The following is a 25,182-nucleotide window of genomic DNA, read 5'->3' as shown; positions in this document are numbered from 1 at the left end:
TAATTATATTTTAATTATTGGTTATTTTATTTTTTACAGGATATAGGAATAATCAAAGGAAGTACCAAGAAAAATTATATTTGTAACGTTTGTCAAAAGTCATTTAATCGTAAATACGATTTAAAAAGACATTTTAATAGACATATAAAAGAGAAAAATTATATTTGTAACTTCTGTCAGAAGTCTTTTTATCAAAGTTCTGATTTAAAAATACATTTAAATATTCATACTAAGGAGAAAAATTATATATGTAACTTCTGTCAAAAGATTTTTAACTGTTATTCTAATTTAAAGGTGCATGTTAATTTACACACCAAAGAGAAAAAATATATTTGTAACCTTTGTCAAAAGTCATTTAATCGTAAATACGATTTAAAGAGACATTATAAGAATCATACAAAAGAGAAAAATTATGTTTGTAACTTTTGTCAAAAGTCTTTTAATGAAAATTATACTTTAAAAGTACATTTAAATATTCATACTAAGGAGAAAAATTATATTTGTAACTTTTGTCAGAAGTCTTTTTATCAAAGTTATGCTTTAAAATTACATTTAAATATTCATACTAAGGAGGAAAATTATACTTGTAACTTATGTCAAAAGTCATTTAATCATAAATACGATTTAAAGAGACATATTAAGAGACATACAAAAGAGAAATTACATTTGTAACTTTGTAGTGTGTAAAGAAAATGTGTGTAAATTTTACAAGTGAGACTTGTATAGAAATTTTTTTTCCCAAAAGAGGGGGGATAAAAACCTCCAAAAAATTAAGAATCTTTAAAATTAAAAAAAAATATTTTATCACTGCACTGGTATTTCTGATACATTTTCTAAAGAGATTTAGATTTGTATACATATATATATATATATATACCGACAGACATTATCCTGACGTGGCATTGTTCTGTAATAAATGCACAACACATAAATATTAACTTATTTAAGTTAAAATTAGCAGGAATGTGAATGAAATTTCATTAATATGACTATTATCAGTTTGCAATTGTTGTATTATTGTATTGGGTTTATTGATTATTTATGTGTAGTATGGTTAATATTTATTTTCACTAAATATTGAGATATCTGATGAAAATTGAAACGACGTAAAATTAATAATTAGTGTAATTAATAAATTTTGGTACTTACTTATTAACACCACCGCAGCTACAGCTTTATTTAAAAACAAAGTAGTCAATCGGATTTCGGTGAAAAATGGGCCGATATAGAGTTTAACATAGATTCAAAACAGTCTCTTTATTAATTTTAATAATGGTTATTTATATTTATTTATTTTATAAATACATTTAACCAAAACTTAACCTACGCTCACTAACCTTGACTAATTAACAGGAGTGTTTTGATTATTTAGATAATAAATAATTGCAATAATTACTGAATTTATTAAATAAAAACTCAAAAAATTACGGTATTAATTAGTCCAGGTTAGCGAGCGCAGGTTAAGTTTGGTTAAATTATATTTATAAAATAAATAAATATAAATAACCATTTATTAAAATTAATAAAAAGACTGATCATTTTCCACCGAAATCCGATTGACTACTTTTTTAAAAATAAAGCTGTAGCTGCGGTGGCGTTAATACGTAAGTGCCTAAATTTTCATCCCCATTACTTCTAATTTTCACTTAAGATCATTTTAAAAAAGTACCTCCTGCATTTTTTTTAAATTAATTAATTTTTAAGTTTCATAACCATGTGATAGCTTAATTAATCAGTTAATAAAAAATTAAAGCACTGTAAAAAAAGCAACGTTGTTAAAATTTTAGTAGAAATTTTTATCATTTTTCTCAATCTGTATTTTAACATCTATTTTACCAAATTTTAGATAATTGTAAATTAAAAACAATTTTAGAACATTTTTTATAAAATTTATCAGCAACAAAAATTATAACTTCAATTTTTTAAATATACTTTAAACTATAATTATTATACGTAAATTATATTTTAATTTTATAAATGCTATAATTTATTTTATAAACTGACATTTTTATTTTCAAAGAGCCATTCAATACTTCATAAGTTGCATAGAATCAAATGAGAACTGGCAATCTAAATTTGATTGTTATTGAATGCAGGTGTATACATCATTAAAATTCACGAAAAATCATGTAAAATACTCACGTCAATACTGCATCTTACAAATTTGCACAATATATATTTTTTAATTACATTTTAAAACGTTATTTAAATAAATAATATTCTCAATAAGCGCCCAATTCTAGCAGACTCGGCAATGCTTTGCTGTTGCTAGATTTTGTATATATACAAATTAAATGAACACAATTGAAAGTTTCATAAAACCTTAAAAACAATGAACATTACGGAACTTCATAAAATTTAACCTTTCACTTTATAAAAAGTCAGAATGTAAATAAATCCAATTGTCAGAACGCCACTACCTATCGGATTTAATTCAAACTACTCTCTAAACACAGTAGACCGTTAAAAATACGAATTTTAATGTAATAACAACATTAAGCTACGACGCAAGTAACCGATATGCGAAAAAGCAACAAAATTAAAAAAATTCCTAGAATCCAATCGCAGTGCTGCCTACCGGATTTAATTGTGAACCTTAACCATTGCAACCACCTTAACCTCAACAACAACACGTAAATAAATAAATTAATTAAAAAAATATTTTCTATCTGATCAAATTGTGAATTTAAATCATTCTCGAATCAACTTGATCACACACACAAAATTTCATCAAAATCAGTCCAGTCGTTTAGGAGAAGTTCAGTGACACATACGCACAGAATAAGTAAATAAATATACATATATAAAAATATTTTATCGCTGCACTGGTATTTCTGATACATTTTTCAAGCGATTTAGATTTGTATACATACATACATACATATATATATATATATATGTAACAGCAAAACAATCTATTGTTAGATTGCCTTTTTTGTAACCTAAACTTTCTAACACATTTACTTGCAGTGTTTTTCTCCATTCTTTTATGACTATTCAGAAAGGGATCAGAGTCAAAAGGTCAAAAGGCAGCCTTACATTTTTTACATCACCATACTGTCTCAGATATTTTTTTGTTGAGTTCATGTATGGCAGCTAGGATAATTAATCAAAATTTTATAAGGACTTTTAAACACATTTTCTAGTTACTGATTATGACTATTGTGATGCAATTTTGTATTATTTTTTACGCAATAAAAATATTATTCCTAATCTTCATATTTTTATTTTTGGTCCTAAAAACTGGCAGCCAAGAGATTTCTTCTGCTTTAGTAAACCACCTGTGTCATCTCTTGAACTGTGAAGAGAAAAGTGTGTACAATAAAAAATGTTATTCTCCTAACAAAATAATTACAAACTTATTTAACACATTAGCTGGAGCATTTTTTTTTTAATGGAAATAATTAAAAATCTTCAATGTGTAGTAATTAAGTTTCCAACGATGAGGTAGAATAAAATATCGTATCAATTTACAGTTCATATTGACTACTATCTTATAGCTTTGTTGAACTTGTGCAAAGTTTATTTTATATTTGTTGTGAATTGTCAGACGGTCACATAGCATATATATTCTTTAAAACAACTTATTCACAGTTTCGAACTGATATAAAATATAGATATTAAAGTTGTTAATCCAAACAAAAAGCTGTTTATCCACATACGTAAATTAAATCTGCATCTGTTTCAAATGGAATCATTTTATGATGATTTAAAGAGACAACACATCTCCGAATGGGGTTATAATCACTCGCGAAACGTTTGGAAACTTTTTAAAATTAATATTACGATTTCTATATAAGACGTCATGCTGTTGGCCGATACATTTGAGAGTTTTTGTATTAAAATAATGGAAACAAACAATTTAGATCCTTTACATTACATATCTGTGCCACATTTATCGTGGTTTGCCACCCTCAAAGCTACTCTACACATCCTGATGTATTTGATTTTTGAAAAAGGTATTCACGGCGGCATATCGATGATTGCTAATTGTTTTGCTGTAGCAAACAATCAGATTCATGATGAAATTTATGATAAAAATAAACTAGTAAAATTAATGAAATAATATTAGCATGTGATCTCTTAACGGAAAATCTATGATGGAACCGTTACCTGTAGACGGATTCACAGATTGTGTGATGTAAAAGAAATTGAATATCTGCAAAGCAACTTAACGATGTGAATTGGTTTGCTTGAGCGGCGTGTGTGGACTGAGTGCAGTGCCGTACACTAACGGCTTACATGGCCCAACTGCCCACTTGTATATTTATTAAAATGGGTAGACGCACCCTGCTTGGAGCCTTATTTGGCTGGTAGTCGGCCATATATCTCAAGGTTAGCTCCCACAACAGTGCGTTAGGAGTCTCCCTAAAGTAAACTACTGATGTCTGTTGAAAATAGCAACCGTATCAAGGAACTCCCACACGGTCCGACAACGTGGCTCTTGCCACATTGACTCGCCGCTTGTGAGTGGCCAATTTTCCCCTTGACCTCTTTAAGTTCCAGGGTGGCTCCCCCAAGACCAAGGCAGTCAAACCAGGTGTTCATTTGACTGGACCTCCCCACAGATGCACAGCTCATCAGCTGCCAGGCGGAACCGAAAGAGATATTGGTTTAAATTAACATGGTTTGTGATCACCTGGGCACCCGTTGCCCTTAAGAACGAACTCGAGGTATACTATACCCCCAGATCCCGTATAAACGTGCACAGGGATCTTCCCTTAGTCGTGGTGTCCGATTCCAGCTTCCATCGCGAGACTGCAGCCTCTACCGCAGGCGGGAGGTGGGCAACTGAACAAAATTTTGATTCGGTGCATTGTGGTCACCGTTCCGTTCCGGCCCGAAACTGCATCCCAAATACCTCGGCCCTAACTTTCACCACTAAATCGATTGGGAGAGCCTTTCCAAATACGGTGGTAGCCTAGTAGGAGGTTGTTTTAAAAACACTAGTGCTAAAATTAAGGCTCTGCGCTGGACACACCTTAAATTTTGAACAAGTGCTATATTCATATCCAACCTATGCGCCCAAACGGCTGCCGCGTAAGAGATCATCCTTTCGAAGACACCTCGGTACATCATGTACATCACTGAGACTGCGCCCGCTGCTACTTGCCCAATGTGGTTGCTAAACAGGAACTTCTTATCAAACAAAACATCTAGGTACTTATGAACTCCGTCTCGGCTGATTACACAGCCTTTACACTTAATGTGTGGGGGTTTCGACTGTACGATAAATTCTCTGCACCCTTGAGAAGCATAAACTTCGTCTTGGGCACAGAAATCTTTTAATTTTGAATATCCATCCAGCCCTCCGCGGTCGACAAGGCCTCTTGTGCCCGATCTTCCAGCTGCGGTCGTGAATTACCATGAAGTAAAAGGTGACTGTCATTGGAAAAACCTGGGCCGAGACCCCTTCTGGGAATGTCAAATACCATGTTCCACAGTAGGGGACTGAGAACGGAACCCGGCGGGCTTCCCCTGGTGACGGATTTTTCCAAAGCTAGGAGCGCATCTTTAAACAGCCGTAAGATTAGACAAATAGTGCACGGCTACGGGATCATTGTGGCGTTTTAACTCATAGAGGACAGAACTCTAACACAAGGAAGGAAATGCTGCCTCTGTGTCTATAAAAATTGCCAAAACATATTTACTGTCGGCGCTTCCCTTTTCGGCAAGAGCATTTAAGATGCAAACCTCGAAAGGGGTGCTAATCCCTTTCGTGAAGCTATACTGGCCTCGATTTGGAAAACGGTTTACCTCTTTCCTTCCCCAGAACCGTTCCACAACCAGCCTTTCAAGCAACTTGCCGATTACCGGCAAGAAGCTGATGGGCCGATAACTGCCGACGTCGGTAGGATCCTTTGCTAGTTTTAAGAGCACCAAATCCACTTTCCAACAAGTCGGAAAGCAGCCCCAACGAAGGCACCTGTGAACAGCCTGCCAAGCGGCTCTCTTATGACAGGCAGCAGATGGTAGGATGCTTACAAGGACAAATAATAAATATCACTCCTGTAGATTTAATACGTGTAAAATGTAATATTATTTCGGTTAGTTTTAGAAATGAACATGAAGAACCTATTACATGAGTTTCCATTGAGTGTAGATCGGAGTTGAAGAGTATTCATTTTATATTGATTTTCTACCGGCAGATGAGACAAATTTGTGATTTAGTTATATCATTGATTGATGAAAGTGATAATTTATTAAATCTACGCGGTGAACGAGTAAACATGTTGTTAGTATGAAAAGGACTTATATTTTCTTTCTGCTCGGTGAGAACTGTGAACTATTCTAAATGCTACAGCTATAACTGGAAATCTTTAAACATCCATATCTTCTGAACCCTTTCCCCGATTTCAAACTCCTTTCGATTCATGGAAAATCTCGCCAATCCCCATTATTTACCCCTTCCAAATTTTGATGCCCCTAAAATTTGTATTTGATTTTTAAGGGGTACATTTTCCTTAATCCCCGACCCCCCCCGAAACCCTGTTGTTAGTATGAAAAGGACCTATATTTTCTTTCTTCTCAGTGAGAACTGTGAACTATTCTAAATGCTAGCAGCAGTTGGAGAAGGTTCTTCTATGTCTGGAAGTGCGCAATCTCAAAAAACGGAGATGCGGCCCGACGAAGGGGTCGGTGCTGGGTCCCTGCTTTGGAACATGGTTTATGACGGCGTGTTGAACCTCCGTCTGCCAGCACGGACGGAGACCATTCCATACGTCGATGACCTTGCGATCCTTGTCAGCGGAAGGACGAAAGAGGAAATACAGGCAAGGGGCAATTCTGCATTATCATTAATTGACGAGTGGATGCAAACACATGGGCTGAAACTGGCGGTTAACAAATTTGAGTTCATAATCCTAATTGGGAAAAGCAAGGTGGAGCCAATAGAACTGAGAATCGGTGACCAGCTGTTGCATCGCAGGGATAAGGTCAAATACCTCGGTATAATAATATATAACGCATGAAGATTCTGTGAACACTGTAATAAAGCGGAAAGGTCAGTCAGTGAACTCCTTAAATAGACTTACGTATTCACGGGCTGCTCCTAGCTCGGCCAAACGAAGAGTAATCATGTCGGCCGTAGCCTTAGTTCTGTTCATCGAAGAGCATTGATAAGGAAGAGAATTGCCAACGTGTATGTACTGTCACGTGAAATATTTATAGAGCACACCGTGTTCCATTACCATAAATGACAAAAATCTCGGATTAGGGCGGGAGTCGCGACCTAACACCAGAGAAGTAGTAGATTATATGCTAGCTTCAGCGGCAAACTGGAGAGTCGGCGAGGACGATTTAGAGGGAAAAAGATGACGAAGGGGATTTTAGAATAGGACAAGGCGGACAGCCCCGGCTGGGAGGGCCGACATGCTGAGGTGTGCTGGCTCCGATGATCAGCCGGGGTCTCCTGGTGCTGTAGGCTGGGGAATCGTAAGGTAGAATCCCAGCTGCTGGGTGGGGCCCAGGAACGACCTAATCGAGCACGGTATCTCCCTCCGTAGTAGTTAGTGGCAGGCGAGAAAATGTATAGACCGAGTCCCGGTTCTTTGAGGGGTTGGCAGGAATGACGTAGTTTTGCGTGGTTAACCCTTTCCTGACAATTTGAGGCAGAAAATATCGAACCGAACTGGAGACTCGTTTCAGTTTGAAGGACACTCCCCTGGGCTGAGAGCTCAGCCCGGGGGCTGAGATACAACTCTCATAGCAATCTTTTATGCCAGTTCAATTTTTTTTTGCATAGTTTAATAAAAAAGAATTGCTTCTAAAAATGTTATGAAAGTTTCAGTAAATTCTCAATTTTTATATTAAACCACTTTAAATAATCAGTGAATGCAACGTTATTTATTAAATCTGTTGTGCAATAGTATATGTATATGTGTATATATATATATATATATATATTTATTTGTTTTCAACATTTTAATGAGATATCATATGTATTGATGTATAAAGCTGCATGTGTTGGCACCATTGATCAACATCTTAGCGTTTGTCTGACAGGTTGTTATGGAAAGATCTATATTTTGATTTTAGTATTATCTATTCTTTGGGTTCTTATTTGTTTATCTGACAGAGTAAGTAATTTATACTCTTTCAATATAAATTAATAGAATTTAAGTTTGATTTTATTTTTTGTTATCTAAAACAATGTAGTGTAAGCCTTATGCTGGGATGTAAAATACAATTACTTTGTTGTAAAATCGTTTATTTACACAAACTTTTATGAAATATAACTGACTCTCCTTTCTAGAATTAGATGTAGAAGAACTCTTCTTGGTTTGAAAATTGACTTTAGTTTAGATAACATAGCCATGGCTCCAACTGATTCCTCAAAGCATTTTAACCTGAATTCATATTTTAAAGGTTGTAACTCCAATTTAGACCAGCAGAAGGTAAGAACCTTCTGCTGGTAAGCCATGCCAAGTGATATAAATGTGGTCAAATTCTTGAGTCAATATTTGTAAAAGCAGTACACATATATCACCCTTATCTACATATTTTGCCCAAGGGTGCATTTTCATTTGAACTTCAAAATTTTTGGCAAGATTTGGATGTCAGATTTGTTTTATTCACAGCTGTACTTTGTGGGCAATGATGCAACTAGCTACCCTTAAAAGAAAATTCTGTCTTAAGAAAAAATAGTTCTTTTCTTAACCTCTCCATTTTCTTAGTTCCATTTCTTCTGATTTACAAAGATTCCATTAACAACTTAAAAAAAAATCTTTTTCAAACACATCTGCACAATAATATGCTTATAAGTTTTTCAAATTTGCTTTTTTCCAACATCATTGAAGTAAAATAGTTCATAGATTGCTAACTAGAAGTAGAAAAAAAAACAAAATACCACATTGCTTTGATAAGCCTAAACTGATATTTCCGGCAATGTAAAGAAAACCGATATACCTTTTAGCCATCAAACATTTCAGTAACTGAAAACTGTCTGCCCTGCAACCGTGTTTGGTAAAACTGACTATAATAAATGAAGATGAGTTACAGAAACTATTTATTTGGTATTCAACAAAGGAACAAAAATATCCTCACAACTAACCAAATACCAGATGATTCAAAAAAGGCTTCGCAACTTTAAAGGTACATACAAATTTATTGAGATAACTTACAGATTTGATTGAGGTCTCATTTCATAGCAAAACAGATCAAGTTTTTAACCTAACATTCACTTTTGTCCGATATGACCTCCATTTGTAATGCAACATACATCCCACCTGTAGTTGATCTCATTCCAGACTAGCTAGCAAGTCTAACATTACTTCAGCAGCTGCTGCATTAATTTAGAATCTTAGCTCAACAAGATCAGCAAGCAAAAGTGGTACATAAACCCGATCATTAATGAAATCTCACAAGAAGAAATCTAGCGATTACAAAGTGGCCATGTAATTGGAGCATCACGACCAATCCACAGACCTGAGAATCGAGTATCAAGAAAATCTCAGACATCTAGGAGGTAGTGATGTTGCTGCGTTGTCTTGCTCATATTACCAGTGTCCATATTGGTCATTGTCTCAACTGAAGAATTAGAAAGTTTTGAAGCATGTCCAGCTAATCGATACGATTTACAGTTGCCTTCTGGAAGAAGAATGAGCCATCTTAATTTTCTTAAGGGCCAAAAGCATTGACGTCACAGCTATCACAAATGAGCTGCCAAGTTTCTATGGGCTTTGGCTAACCCCATATTTGGCAGTTATGGTTGTTCACCTTTCCACTGATGTGAAACATTGACACACCACTAAAAATTACATTGTCAATGCATTGTTGTCTGCATTTCTATCCAACATTTCCACATAAAACTGCAGCTGAGAAACTTTGTTATTATTTGTAATGTATTGAACCATGGTGTTAGGTAATACGGCTTCAAGTGCCGTAAAAATATATAAATATGAAAACTTTACCTAACATGGGTGAGTAAACAACTTACAATGGAGTTTGTTGATACCCTTTTGCATGATTGTCGGTGGAGGGGTTCTTCCTTTAAATCCAAAATGGCAGTTTCCAACTTGTTGCTGGAATAAACTGTAATTAAACATTTTTGAATGGTTGAAGTAATTTGCTTGTATATTTTCAATCACAACACCCAAATAACGAGTGTTCCAGTCTTATAACTGGGAGATCTGAGTTCTAGTTTCCATAATGCCTTTTTCTTTTTTTAACTTTTACTTTTTCATTTGTACACATTATCACAGTTGATTTTTTTATTATATAATACAAGAATGTGGAAAAAATGTTTGCTGATTATTATTTTATTTGTATATAATAATCATTAACCTAGAAAAATTTATGAAAATATGAGAATAAAATTAACACGATAGGGAATAAAGGATTTCCCATCATTATTATTAAAGGATAATAAATGGACAATAAACAGAGTTTTTTTTTGTATAAAACTTAAAAAAAAAATTAAAATAAATTTATTTATTTTAGGCATTCTGTATATGTTAAATATTCACATAAGTGTAATTTATAAACACGTAATTTTTTTTAATTGTAAACAAGTAAATGTTTGTTGTGATTGGTGTAGAATAATTCATTATGTATTCTAAAATAAATTCTAAGTGTAAAAGTAGATTATAAAATAAAAAATAGATGTGATTGAAGAGTACATTATTATTTAAATAAAAAATATGAAATAATGCGAAGGTAAATATATTAATTATTAAAAAATCACAAGATGATTTCTGAACACGATGGAGATAAATATTTAAAAAAAAAAAATATTAAAAATTCATCAACTGAGTAATAAATATTGTTAACATAAAAGAACATCCCTCAATTATATTATAAATAATTTAGTGGGAAAATTTTACAGATAATTTGCAATTTATTAAAGATGGTAGCAGAAGCATAACAACCTCTCTTGTAAGACAAAATTTTGTGATGAGTTATATAAAAACAGTTCTGTTGTCTGGTTCAATTAAGATGGATATTGTTATTTTTTAGGCCCCGGTATCACATATATTTTATATAATCACATATATCTAAGTTATTAACTGCAGTTAGATTAAATTCACTATCTCCTTCACTGTTATCATTGTCTTGCGCATCGTTGTAAGCATTGGAGGCTCCAATGGCGTACACTTCATGATGCTCTGAGTAAATCAGGAATACAATAAATGTGATTATTGTTACCCCTACGTATATCAGCTAAATTACTAATAAAATGTGACAGCTGATTATGATGTACCATCATAACTTTCCTTTGTATCACTCTCTATAAAGCTCTGATTTTCTGTCCTGTCATTTACAACTGGTTTGTCTAATTCTGATCTGTATGTAGGGTTTTCATCAGAATTAGCATTATCACTAGAATCATAGAAAAACAAATCATCATTTATATACAGGTCTTTTCAAATTGCTCGGCAATCTGTCAGGAGATGATTCTATAGCCAAAAATAAGGAAAAAATTGTTTATGTAAACATATGTCAGAAAATTAGTGAGTTTTGGCTTGAGAAACATTTACCGCTGCTTTCTCCACTTGCTGTGAAATTAAACCATACTAAAATTCTTGGGGGTCAAATCAAGGTGTAAATTGTGTTTCCTTATTTTTTTTATCTAAGAAATCAAGTAAAAGTGGTTCCAGACCTCTATCTTATTTAGGTTTTATGAAAAACGGGGTAAAAAACAAAAATGTTTTGTCGGAAAATACGCTTTTTTAGGTTTGAAATAAAATAGCATTGTTAATTTATTATTAAAAAAATAAAAAATTTTAAATTAACTTTGTAGGGAATTTACTTCTGAGAAAATTAATGTAAATAATATTATCAAAATTAAACTATTATTATATTATTAATTTGAGAAGGCCACCTTAATTTGAAAATTCACACAAACTGGATCGGAAAAGTAATATGATTTTAAACGCAACAATTTATATACAAATGCCAAAAATTATGAAACTAAATTTATTAATACTAAATAGATTAAAAATGTGTTTTTACATAGATTGACAATAACAGCTGATCGACAATTAAGCTGTGTGTCTAGGATTTGAATATTCATTGCAGCGGTGTTTGTGCTGTTATTGTTCAGTCAGTCATTTGCAGTGTGTGATAACACAAAATTGTTTTCATTTGGATTGTTGATGGACATGTTAATCTATGTTAAATAAAAATGAATTCAGTGCTGCGTGCAAATGTGAGGAAACTTATCCAGATTGAAGTATACTGGATGGTAAAACATTTGAAGCTTTGGAGAGGTGAGTTCAAGAAATAGATGTGCCTAAACCACATTGAATCAGTGTTGATCGTGAACATTTTGTAAAAGATGCCAATGCTGAAGAAACAGTATTGATTGCGATATAAGTATCTTTCACCTCAAACCCTTAAGGTTGTCACATTGCATTCATATTTTGCAGTCAAGTGCGTAGTGAGTAGTGTTACAGGAGAAATAATTTAATTATATACATTCCATACAACATGTATACAAGAGTCATTACCCCTGATTTTGATGAACGGATGAAATTTTATTGTTGGTTAATTAGATAATGTTAGATAATGTATTAGATAATTAGATAATGTAATCATCCGAATATCTTAATTAATTACTTAACATAAAGCTATGTTCAAAGCTATGCATTGAACAGAATGACCGCATTGAGCCACTGCTTTGAAGAAATGCTTGCAGATTTATAAAGTATCTGTTTTGATATATAATAATTTTTAGAAAAATTCAAAAAGAATGTAGTTTTTGCTTTTTGAAATGTATTTGTTATTCATTTCTTTTTTGTTGATAAGTTTTCTAATGTTTTCATTTACATTATGTTCAAACATTAATGGAAATTTTATCACATTTCTGATATGGTTTGTGTTTTTTGTTTTTCATTAAAGTTTAACTTCCTAAATTTGTGTTTAATTTTAATAGACATTATTTATATAAATTTTCTCTGGAGTATATTCTCTACAAAGTTAATGAGAAATTTTTATTTGTTTATTGGTAAATTAACAAATGTATTTTATTCAAATTCCAAAAATGTGTGTTTCTATAAAAAAATGTTCTTGTTTTGAGCAATTTTTCTTGGCCAAAGTAAGATACAGGTCTAGGACCACTTAGTCAATTTCTTAGATCAAAAATTTATTTAGCCAATTTCTTTCCCAAGAATTTTAGTATGGTTTAATTTTACAGAGAGAGCAGAAAACAGGGCTAAATGTTTCTTGAGCCTAAACTCTGTAACAAACTGTTTTCTGACCTATGTTTATATGAATATTTTTTTAATTTTTGGGTATAGAATCATCTCCTGAGAGATTGCTTTGCAATTTGGAATCACCTTTATTTACCTTAGTGAGGTTCATTAGCTAATTGGTCTAGGTTGTACCAGTTATTGTAAATTGCTAATTGTTAGTGACACTTGATCCATCATAAAAACGAAATTGGAGCTTATAATAGTGGGATAAGATGTTAAAAACTTTGGTTTACAAACTGCATTCTTTGTTTCAAACATATGTAAGCAGCTGGATTCATCATCTCATCATTGCTACCAACAGAATTTCTGGAAAGCTAAAGTTCGTGCAGCAAACTGTGAGTCTTGATTCTACTTTACAAGAAAAAAGAATTCTGTTGTGAGCACTATGAGTTTCATGATGTAAAGATATGCATCTGAGCCATATGTAATTAACATGGTCTCCGATTCGAAGAATCGGTGTGCCGATGGCATGTCATATTGCCTCACAGACAGATATAATGTGAGTCACATGTGGTAATCAGTGTTTTAATATTTACCTGTTCTGTTCTTATCTTTTTCATTAAGAAAGCTTGCATCAATATCAAATATAACCACATGCAAGTCACCATAAAACATTAAACCAAGAATAAACATTAAGGAATTACAAGCGATGTGTTTATGAACTGTATTATTTATATAGTTTTTTTTTTTTTTTATTATTGAGAATTTTTATTTTCATTTCTTATATTTTGTTTATAAAATGCATCATATTTTGTTTTTTTGTTTTTTCAGATAATGAATGAGCCTGTAAATAATTCTTTTATTAATGAATCCCTGTCTCTTAATAAAAATATTAAATTAGAGGATGAACAAGAAAACGTAGGGGAAATGATAAGCATTTTTTTACCAAATCACATGACTGAAACTGATACATCATCTGAGCATGTAAGTTTTTTTTTTGTGTATGTTTGGCCATCTGAGGACCATGAAGCAGTATTTTGGATTCATTTCTCTTTCTGCTGTTTCTTTTATTTCTTAGTTTTCCAACAATTCTTGATTCTTTTGCTTTGTTTTTCTGCCTTCTTTGTTCTGACCAACTGTCTTTTTATTTTTCTCCTTCCCTTTGAAATCCCTGAAATCTTTTATTGGTTTTCTGTGCACTATCTCTTTCAAATATTTCATTTCATTTAGAAATACAGAAATCTATTGATATCCTATTCTTTTTTGTGTATTTGTGGTAAAATCACTTTTTTTTAGATACTTTTCAGACTCACAAAACCTGTAATTCTGTTTTTTCAGCTTGACAATAGATTTGGCTCTTCATTTTTTTATGTAATCTGACATTTTCCCAATTTCATTGTATGTTTAAATATCTTTATTACCAATTAATTTGTATCCATTTTTTTGTATTTTTATTGGTCCTAGGAGTTTTCTGAAGTTTTTACTTGATTTTTTCTATTAATTTTTTTTGTGATTTCTCACTAAGATGCATCTGATGGAAACTTGTTTGATTACATATTTTAATGCCTGATTTTAGCATCTATTGAGATGTTGTTTTGTTGAAAATACTGTTCCTTAATTTGTAGGCTAATTTTATTTTTCTCATTCTTGTTAGATTGGTTTCCTTATCTAAATCATTAATTTGAATTATTTCTCCAATTTATTTATATTTGTTTACTTTATTGATTTTTCCATATTTGTTTTTAGGGACTTGAGGAAATCTGTAGACTTGTTCATCATGAATTCTGCCTTTTTGAAAAAACATTTTAGCCTGTATGTCTTTTTGAAATCTACAAAGACTAATACTTATTTTTATGCCTTGTCATTTTTCCCCTAATTATTGTTTTAAGATTTGAGATTTGTTTTGCACATGATCTTGCTTTTCTGAATCCTTGGTATTCTCCTACTTGTTAGAGTCTACGATTAATTTGATTCTATTTCAAATTGCTTTTGAAAGGATGTTGTATATCATATGTAAGAGGGAAATCCCTTTGTAGGTATTCTGTTTTATCTTTTTATTTGTGGTAGTGGGTGTATTAATGTATTTTTCCAATTATGTCCGTGATTCTTCTGCAATCAAGCCATAACTTGCTACCTTGTTTAATTGCTGGATGATTTTGTTTATTTTTATTTGATTAGATGGTTTGGATTTTTCATTTCATGTTATATTTTGGAATTGAAATCTTACCTCAGTTTCTTGATAGTTAATAATTTTTCAAAGTACATACTATAATTTTGAAATTTCTTTGTTGTTAAGGCCTAATTTTCCATTTTTATCCTAAAGTATTGGCTGGTTAATTGGTATTTGGTAAGTTTTTAATTTTGGTAAGTGTGGTAAATTTTAAACCTTATTTATTGATTTCAAAATAAACAGGCTTGAAACCCATGAATACTAAATCTTAAAAAAAAATTAATAGATAAACTTATTATTAATAAGTTAGAATAGCTCTTGATAAGGTGTTAAGTGTACTTAATCTAGTATTATAAATGTCTAACCACCTTAAGTTACTTTACATAGTAAAGATAGCCTAGTAATAGGTGATCTCCTTTGAGAATCATCTATAAAGATATAAAAATGTTGAAAATTATGCCTAAGCAATTTAGTTGATTTATGAAAGTCAAAAGGTTGCAATAGATTAGATAGGCAAAATAATTACTGAAAATTTTTTACACAAATATTAAATTTGTCCTCATCAGAGATGATTCAGTACTTTGTATTTTTAACAAATTTGAAATATGAATAAAATGATGACTAGAAAAGTGCATAGCATCACGGATTTTGTAGGCTGCATATCTTGGAAAGATTCTATGTGGTATTTCTAATTTTAATTCCTAGTCAGTAAAACATTACCAGACAACAGAGCCATAATTTAGTACTGGATTCATAAAAGTATAAGCTAAAGTTCTGAAGCGTTATTATTTCTAAAATTTGTTGAGATTCTAATAATATTTTCAATTTTTAGTGTCTTAGATACAGTATAACCAATCTATTTACTGAAGGATAAGTTGCTATCAAAATATATACCTAAGTTTTTAATTGAAGATACCTTTTGCATTGCATTATTATTCATTAAATAATTATATTAACATTTGCAAACCTTCCAAATTGAATATGAAAACAATTTTTTTAGGTTTTAAGATATACCATTTAAGTCCGTTATTTTTACACAGAGTTCATATCAATTTGAAGTAACTGAATATCAACTAGATTTGTAATAGCTTTAAACAGTTTCAAATCAAGCACGAATTGCGAATTCAGAAAATTCCCAAGGAGATCTCAAATGCTTGCCTGCCCTTGTCTTTCTGCAGATCTAACATAAATAGGCTTAGAGATAAAATCATTAATATTAATGTAGGAAATTCTGTTTGTACAAAATGAATGTATCAAAGACAAGAGTGTATTATTATATCCACAAGCAGCAAGTGTGTAATTAGCAGTTGTTATTAACTACATCAGTGTGATTTAATTTGATATAACCTGCTCAGTTATGTAGTGGTTCAACTTGTCATCGCAAAATCAGCTAATTTTTGATGTCGAGACTACTAAGGTTCGAGTACGTTGTACTTGTAGTTACTTTATATGGATTTGAATACTAGACACTTCGGATACAGGTGTTCTTTGATGGTAGGTTTTCAATTAACCACCCGTCTCAGGAGTGGTCGACCTGCATCTGTTCAGGATTACATGTTTACTGGTACATTTACATTTTCAGCTACAGGACTGGCAACTACTAGCAGTGCATTGGTCTATGCACACACGCATCCAGATTTGGTAGCAACCTGGGGAAAGTTCTGAAATAATAATAACTACATCAAACAATGATAATTTGCATCAAGATAATAACAATCATTTAGTGCATGAATAGCATCTTCCATATATACACATGAGTTCATTTATAGATTTACCTTCGAAAAAAACCATGTTCAGAACTATAAATTTCTTTAGGCAAGGTGTAATTTTCACAAAACCTAATTTATGTAAGATTTTGGTAAAAATTTACATTTGCCGATATAACAATAATTATTGGTATTTGAATGTCGCCACTAGGAAAACACCAATATTTAAGTAACAATTGAAGAGCTTAGGTAAAAACCGTTAAAGAACTAATAATTTCACTACAGAAACTCATTTTGCAGTAATTATTATCACAGTTTAATTTCAGTAAGCTTCAAAAACAATATAGATTGAATTATTAAGAATTATTTAAGAGTAAATTGTATGTAATACTCTTAGTGTTGAAGATTTATTATTAAATTATACTGTTAAAAGTTAAGGGGAATGTTTGTCTAATGATCCCAAAGATTTTTTAAAATTGCTAATAAAAAGGACAAAAGTAGATCTTATCCATCTTGTATTGATAAGATTATTAATCTTATCAGGTAACATTAAAGTTACCTGATAATAATAATTTAACCATGACTGCACTGTTAATGTATGTTGTATGTAATATGGAAATAAAATTTATGTTTCTAATATAAGTTATACAAAAAATAATGAACATATTTACTTTATAGCATTCGTTTTCTGTTTTGTTACAGCAAGTAGATTTAGTACGACTGAACGAGGAACCGCTTGATATTATTAATAGTGATATTCCAGAAGATCCTTTAGCAATTGAAGAGACCACCTTAGTTAAATCAGAAAATTTAAAAGTTGAAAGTGAAGTGGTAAGGATGTTAGATTTTGCATATAATGGAACACCAATTATCCAGATGCACCTTTGCAAGGCCAAATCTGGAAAATTGGAAAGTATAATTTAAAAAGATTTTATCATATATATTGGACTAATCATTCTATTGTTTAGTGGATAACACTAAATAAAAAATAAATAAATATATTTCACTAAAATTAAAAAGAATTTTGGAACAAACATACAGTGTAAGAAAAAACAGATATAGTAATACGGTATAAAAAATGCAGTGTGTAGAAATTTGCTTTTATGATGGATTTAACACAGGTCTAAATATATGTATTTTTTTGCTAAATAAATTGCAAAAAGTCAATTAAAAAATCCAGTAAAATAACGATCTATAAAAAAAATTCCTGTTGAGGTAAAGCTTTGTTTGAATGGTGTTTAAATTTTACAAATATTGTATTTGTTTTTTTTTTAATAGCTTAATCTGGATTTAAGTAGTCCAGACAGTTGGACATCTGGAAAATTGGCATTCTGCTGTGTTATCTTTTCATTGTTATACAGAGTTATTCAAAGGAACGGGAAATTTAATAAACTAAATAACGTTAATGAAAAATTTTTTTTAGAAAATGAATTTTATTTCATGTAATTGTACAAATGTTGCCATTTTAGGATACATACATTTTAGTTTATTTTTTAAAGATGACATCTTGCAGGTGACCTCCTCTTCTACGTAAACACTCACGAAGTCTCTTCGTTAAATTGTACATGGTTTGACGTAACATCTCAACTGGAATTTCCGCAATTGCTTCTCGGATCTTTGCCTTCAGTTCTTCCGTTGTAGCAGGTCTACAGTGGAACACTTTGCTTTTAAGGTGACCCCACAAAAAGTAATCGCAAGCTGAGAGATCAGGCGATCTGGGAGGCCATCTAATGTCACCATTTCGTGAAATGACATGTTGTCCAAAAGGTCGGTTTACAGCTACCATCGGTATTGGTGCAGAATGTAACATTTCTCCGTCTTGTTGAAACGAGGTTGTGTTAAGAATTGGTGGAAATCTCTTTTGTTGTTCCACAACAAAGGTTTCCAGCACGGCTACGTAACGAGCTGACGTCACTGTAATCGCAAGACCGTTGTCATCCTCAAAAAAATAAGGGCCTATAACACCGTAAGATGACATAGCACACCACACGGTGACTTTCTGGCTGTGCAACGAACGCTGGTGTAGCTGCATAAGATTTTCTTGTGCCCAGTACTCAAATTTTGCTTGTTAACAGATCCACTGAGGTGGAAATGCGCTTCGTCTGACATCCACAGTTCGTGAAGAAACTCTTCGTTATCATTTATCTTCTGAAGCATTACATTACAGAATTGTGCTCGCACAACTGCATCGTTCGGTTTCAGTTCCTGGACGATATGCGACTTGTACGGATGGAATTGCAAGTTCTTCACTAACATTCTTCGAACACTAGAACTATGCAATTGTAAAGATGCTGAGAGATGACGGATTGACCGATGTGGACTTCGTGAGACAGCATCTTGTAAAGCTTGAACATTGTGTGGTGTACGGATGGTTTGCTCACGGCCTGGAGGTTTCTTTTTCATTGCCGAACCGGTTTTCTCAAAATTAGATATCCGTGTTTTAATTGCATGTGCTGATGGAACACGGTCGTGCCGTCCCAGATTAAAATGACGGTGAAATTCTCTACGCGTTCCCTCCACACTGTCATTGTTTTTGTAAAACGCAAATGCACGTTGCACCACTCCAAACATCCATGACAACTAAATGGCAGGTTAGGTTAGAGAGGCTGGCACCACTTATAAAGTGGTACCAATCGCCCACGGTTACCAACACAACTTTCAAAATTTCCCGTTTCTTTAAATCAACCTGTATATATGTTTTTGAAGCTTATAGAACCTTTTCTTATTAATGACTATTGACTAGAGAATAATTTCGTAAACTTAATTTTTTTTTTACGTACTTTTTGTACATAACTATCAAAAGTATTAATGCACAGTAGCAATGATCAGTATTACATTCTGGCTGAGTGGCATTTTTCATATGCTACAAAATTGCATTTCCATGTTCCATGCACAAGCTTCTTTCTAGCTTATGTGAGGATATAAAAAAAAATAATTTAATAACAATTGTTTGGAATCAAACTGTCATTTTAGTAAATGTTGAATCTAGCAAAACTTATATTTTTTTATCTGGTATGTGTTTATCAGATGTAAGAATAATAATTCAAAATCTTAGGTAATGTTATCTCTAAAGGTAAATGCTATTTATCACAATAAAAGGTTTCATCATAAACAATATTATCATTAATGATAATATGATTAGAAAAAAAACCAATCAAGAAAATTACGGCAATAGTTGAACAAATCATTTGCTTTTAAAAGATTTCAGTTTGTCGAAAATTCTGTAAGGTGAGTAGCAGCATTTTTATCATTAAATTAGGATAACGTTTACCAAAAGAAACATTTTCTAGGTTTTCTTATACAAACCTGTCACATTAAAGTCACTTAATAATTTAATGTATATGCACTATTAGTGTATATGGTAAGTGAATTGGAGATACAATTTATGTTCGTAATATGTATTATAAAAAAATCATAAATATGTTTACTTTGTACCATTCATTTTTTGTTTTATGTTGCAGCAAATAGATTTAGTAGGATTAAAAGAGGAACCGCTTGATATTGTTGTTAATGGTGATATTTTAAAAGATCCTTTAGCAATTAAAGAGACCACCTTAATTAATTCAGAAAATTTAAAAGTTGAAAATGAAGTGGTAAGGGTTTTAGATTTTGCATATAATGGAACACCAATTATCCAGATGGACCTTTGCAAGGCCAAGTCTGGAAAATTGGAAAGGATAATTTAAAAAGATTTTATCATATATATTGTACTAATCATTCTAATGTTTAGTGGACAACACTAAATAAAAAATAAATAAATATATTTCAGTAAAATTAAAAAGAATTTCGGAGCATACATACAGTGTAAGAAAAAACAGATATAGTCATATGGTATCAAAAATGCAATGTGTAGAAATTTGCTTTTATGATGGATTTAACACAGGTCTAAATACATGTCAATTAAAAAATCCAGTAAAATAAAGATCGATAAAAAAAATTCCTGTTGAGGTAAAGCTTTGTTTGAATGGTGTTTTAATTTTACAAATAATGTATATGTTTTTTTTTTTAATTGCTTAATCTGGATCTAAGTAGTGCAGACAGTTGGACATCTGGAAAATTGGCATTCTGCTGTATTATCGATTCATTGTTATATATTATAGTATGTAAATTTTGTATTACGTACAGTTCATTTCTTAACTCATATACAGAATGTATTGCTAAGTTCTCTCACAATTTTCATATCCTATTATACTCATGAAAATAATGAAAAAGGTTCATATAAACATATGTCCTAAAATGCTTTATTTGTGAGTTAGGCTAGTGAAAGGTTTCACTCAGATTCCAGATATTTATGAAATGAGGTCAAACTGAAATTGTTAGGATGTTAATTTTGGAACAGAATTAGTGGTTTCTTATGGTATTTGACCTGGAAAATCAAATAGTTCCAGAACCATACCTGCAATAGGTTTTGAGAAATCTTGGTTGAGAACCAATAAATTGTGGGATAAAATATTTTTTTTTTATGTTTGATGTACAATAACAGTTTTAAATGGGTAATGAATAGATAAAACGTTTTTAACAAAACTTGTAGAGAATTTAATTCTCTAGGTTAATATAATTAACCTGCATAGCCTCTGTGCACAGTGTGCTTTAAGGTGTTCATTAGAGATTAGCAATAGTAGCGCGTGCACATTTCATTCCATAACCGGGTTTGTACTGTCAACGTCAATGCTTGAACAGTCAACACAAGAAGTGAGATGCAAATTACCATATAATTGTGTTTATATTGTGTATTTTATGACATAAATGTATTTTGTTTATATCAAATTGTAAATGTGCCTTCTAAAAAATCATGCAACAAGGTTACAGTAACAGTAATTAACAGTAATTATGACTATGACTATGACTATACCATCTGCAGCTGAGTTTTTGTAGGTGGTGAAAACGAATGCGTACTCCTTGTTTCGGAGGGGTTAATTTTATGATTTACATACCTATGTTCAGTTGGCAATAATAAACAGGCGAACTCTAACATTGTCATTACACACCCAAAATGAATACTATGTCGTACTCCTCTGTTAAATAAGTACGGCATTACTTCAATGGCAAAGTATTTTTGGTACTTACGTATTAACGCCACCGCAGCTACAGCTTTATTTAAAAACAAAGTAGTCAATCGGTTTTCGGTGGAAAATGAACAGTCAGTCTCTTTATTAATTTTAATAATTGGTTATTTATATTTATTTATTTTATTAACCAAACTTAACCTTCGCTCGCTAACCTTGACTAATTAACATCGTAATTTTTTGAGTATTTATTTAATAATTGCAATAATTATTGCAATTATTTATTATTTAAATAATCAAAACACTCCTGTTAATTAGTCAAGGTTAGCGAGAATATGTTAAGTTTGGTTATATATTTATAAAATAAATAAATAAATATTAACCATTTATTAAAATTAATAAAGAGATAAGAGAAATTAATAAAGAAATCTGATTGACTACTTTGTTTTTGAATAAAGCTGTAGCTGCGGTGGCGTTAATACGTAAGTACCATATTTTTTTTAATTTGAATGTGATCGGTTCATTGTTAAAACTAAATTCACTTTCAAACTAAAATTCATAGAAACTCTTCACTAATGACAGCACAGTTCACATTATCCTGTCTACCTAATGTACCTTAAAGAATGTTTTAAATACTAACACAGTATTGCAGATTGTTGATGATCATCTGTTGTTATTTTATTGCCAACTTTGAAATAACAATTTTTCAAATTATTTATTGTATTTTTGTCATCAATAAAAATATTATTATCTAAGTAATTTTTATTTATTTATTTTAATTTTACAATTATTGTGTAATTTCTAGTTTTTTAAAGAAAATTTTTCAAAAACCATAAATCGCTCTGCCCTTTAATTAATGTCCTAAAAATTTCAGTATGACTTCATTTCACCAAGCAGAATCCAAGTATTTGAAAAATCCAAGCAAAATCTTTCACTAGCCGTAACTCACCAACTAAGCGTTTTATTCTTATATGTAGTTTTTCCATTACTTTCACGATTGGAATAGGTCATGAAATTCCCAGGAGAAGTTTGTGATAACCTGTATATATACAAGTGTGTGCTGATAAGTCTCAAGCCTGACAGAGATGGCGCCAACGTATCTAATATCTTACTGATATAGTATTATCCTTCACTAGTTTATAAATATATATATATATATATATATATATATATATAATTTCAGGTCAATAGCTTGTGTAGTATATGTTTGATCCCATCTGGAGCAAGATGCTTTTGTTATTCTCCCAAAAATGGAAAAATTAGATAAATGTGTGATTGTAAAATACTCTCGTTTGAAATGTTTTGTGAACAGTAGAATGAGGAATTTGCAGTTCGTAACTAGCTGCCTGATGTAATAACAGGACTGGCAGTGAATGCATCACTTGATTCACAGCATTGTCACTAACTGAACCTTCTAAATGATTTCTAGTTTGTGAAACCAAGCTTCCAGTCTCAATTAAATAGTAGAATTGTTACTCCATTCAGTTAGCACAAGCCATTGAACATGTGTAATTGAGTGAAACTCCATATTATGGGAGTCTTTCTAAATATAACCATTACTTTTGGGTACCTTTAGATGAGATATTCTGTATATAAAATATATATATGTATGTATGCATATGTAAAAATGTATATATATATATATATATATATATATGTAAAAATGTGTGGATTTGTAGATCTGATCAACATGGATATAGAAGTAATAAATATATCTATCTGTTATAAATTTACCAAATAGTTAGTTCTGTTGGTTTTCCTAAGATATGGATATGAATAAAGTTTCAGTCAAGTGTGTAAACATACGACAAGGTAAGTAAAGTTCCTTATAATGATTAATTAATATTCAAAACCATGTTGATTATATATATGTTTAAAATATTCATTTTTTTTTACATATTTAGTGGCATATTTATATTATTGTAATTGATATAATTTTACATTAATTCATAATTATATTTTAATTTTACAGGTTACTATCGATAAAGGAATTATCAAGGGAAATACCAAGAAAAATTATATTTGTAACGTTTGTCAAAAGTCATTTAATCGTAAATGCAATTTAAAAAGACATTTTAATAGACATATAAAAGGGAAAAATTATATTTGTAACTTCTGTCAGAAGTCTTTTTATCGAAGTTCTGATTTAAAAGTACATTTAAATATTCATACTAAGGAGAAAAATTATATATGTAACTTCTGTCAAAAGATTTTTAACCGTTATTCTAATTTAAAGGTGCATATTAATTTACACACCAAAGAGAAAAATTATATTTGTAACCTTTGTCAAAAGTCATTTAATCGTAAATACGATTTAAAGAGACATTATAAGAATCATACAAAAGAGAAAAATTATGTTTGTAACTTTTGTCAAAAGTCTTTTAATGAAAGTTATACTTTAAAAGTACATTTAAATATTCATACTAAGGAGAAAAATTATATTTGTAACTTTTGTCAGAAGTCATTTAATCAGCGTTCTACTTTAAAAATTCATTTAAGTATTCATACTAATTAAACAAATTATATTTGTAACTGATGTCAAAAGTCATTTAATCAAAAAAATGATTTAAAGCGACATTAAGAGGCATACAAAAGAGAAATTACATTTATAACTTTCGTCAGATGTTTTTTAATGAAGGTTCTACTATCAAATCACATTTAAGAATTCATACAAAAGAGAAAAATTATGTTTATAATTTCTACTGAAAGGTTTTTAATAATCTTTCTTGTTTAAGATTCATACCAAAGAGAAAGTTATGTACATAAATTTTGTCAAAATTTTTGTGTCAATTTTGATTTAATAAAAACACATTACTTTCCATGCTAAAGAAAAAACTTTGTAACTTTATAAATCTTTTAATGAAGGTTATACTTTAAAAAAACATTTTTTAATATCCACATCAGAGAATCGTTATGACCTTAAAAATCTTATATTAAGAAATTTGGTTAAAGAAAAAATTTATAGCATTCTTTCAAGTATGCACAATTTAAAACAAGTATAACAAAATTTATCTAATATTTATAATTTAACCATACATTTACCTCATTTTTGTATTTGTTACAATTTAATGCGAGAAGGTTTCTTTCTTGTACTTTTCAAACCAGGTAATTTTTTAAAAAATTATTAAAAACTAATAAAAATGAAATTGTTAAATATGTAATTTACA

At 31.0% G+C, this 25,182-nt stretch overlaps 1 protein-coding gene across 1 annotated transcript in view; it reads left to right on the top strand.

The window, feature by feature from the left end:
* LOC142334018 (uncharacterized) overlaps nt 1–25,182 on the top strand; it is a 64,381-nt gene that overhangs the window by 13,733 nt on the left and 25,466 nt on the right. The window contains exons 6-11 of the mRNA XM_075381685.1: nt 40–418; nt 7,957–8,078; nt 13,965–14,117; nt 17,712–17,840; nt 20,471–20,602; nt 23,988–24,371. Coding sequence (XP_075237800.1) covers nt 40–418; nt 7,957–8,078; nt 13,965–14,117; nt 17,712–17,840; nt 20,471–20,602; nt 23,988–24,371 — 1,299 coding nt within the window. The remainder of the gene's footprint in view (nt 1–39; nt 419–7,956; nt 8,079–13,964; nt 14,118–17,711; nt 17,841–20,470; nt 20,603–23,987; nt 24,372–25,182) is intronic.

This window comes from Lycorma delicatula, chromosome 13, assembly GCF_047948215.1.
Source record: "Lycorma delicatula isolate Av1 chromosome 13, ASM4794821v1, whole genome shotgun sequence".
Taxonomy (NCBI): domain Eukaryota; kingdom Metazoa; phylum Arthropoda; class Insecta; order Hemiptera; family Fulgoridae; genus Lycorma; species Lycorma delicatula.
This window is presented reverse-complemented; position numbering and strand designations above follow the sequence as displayed.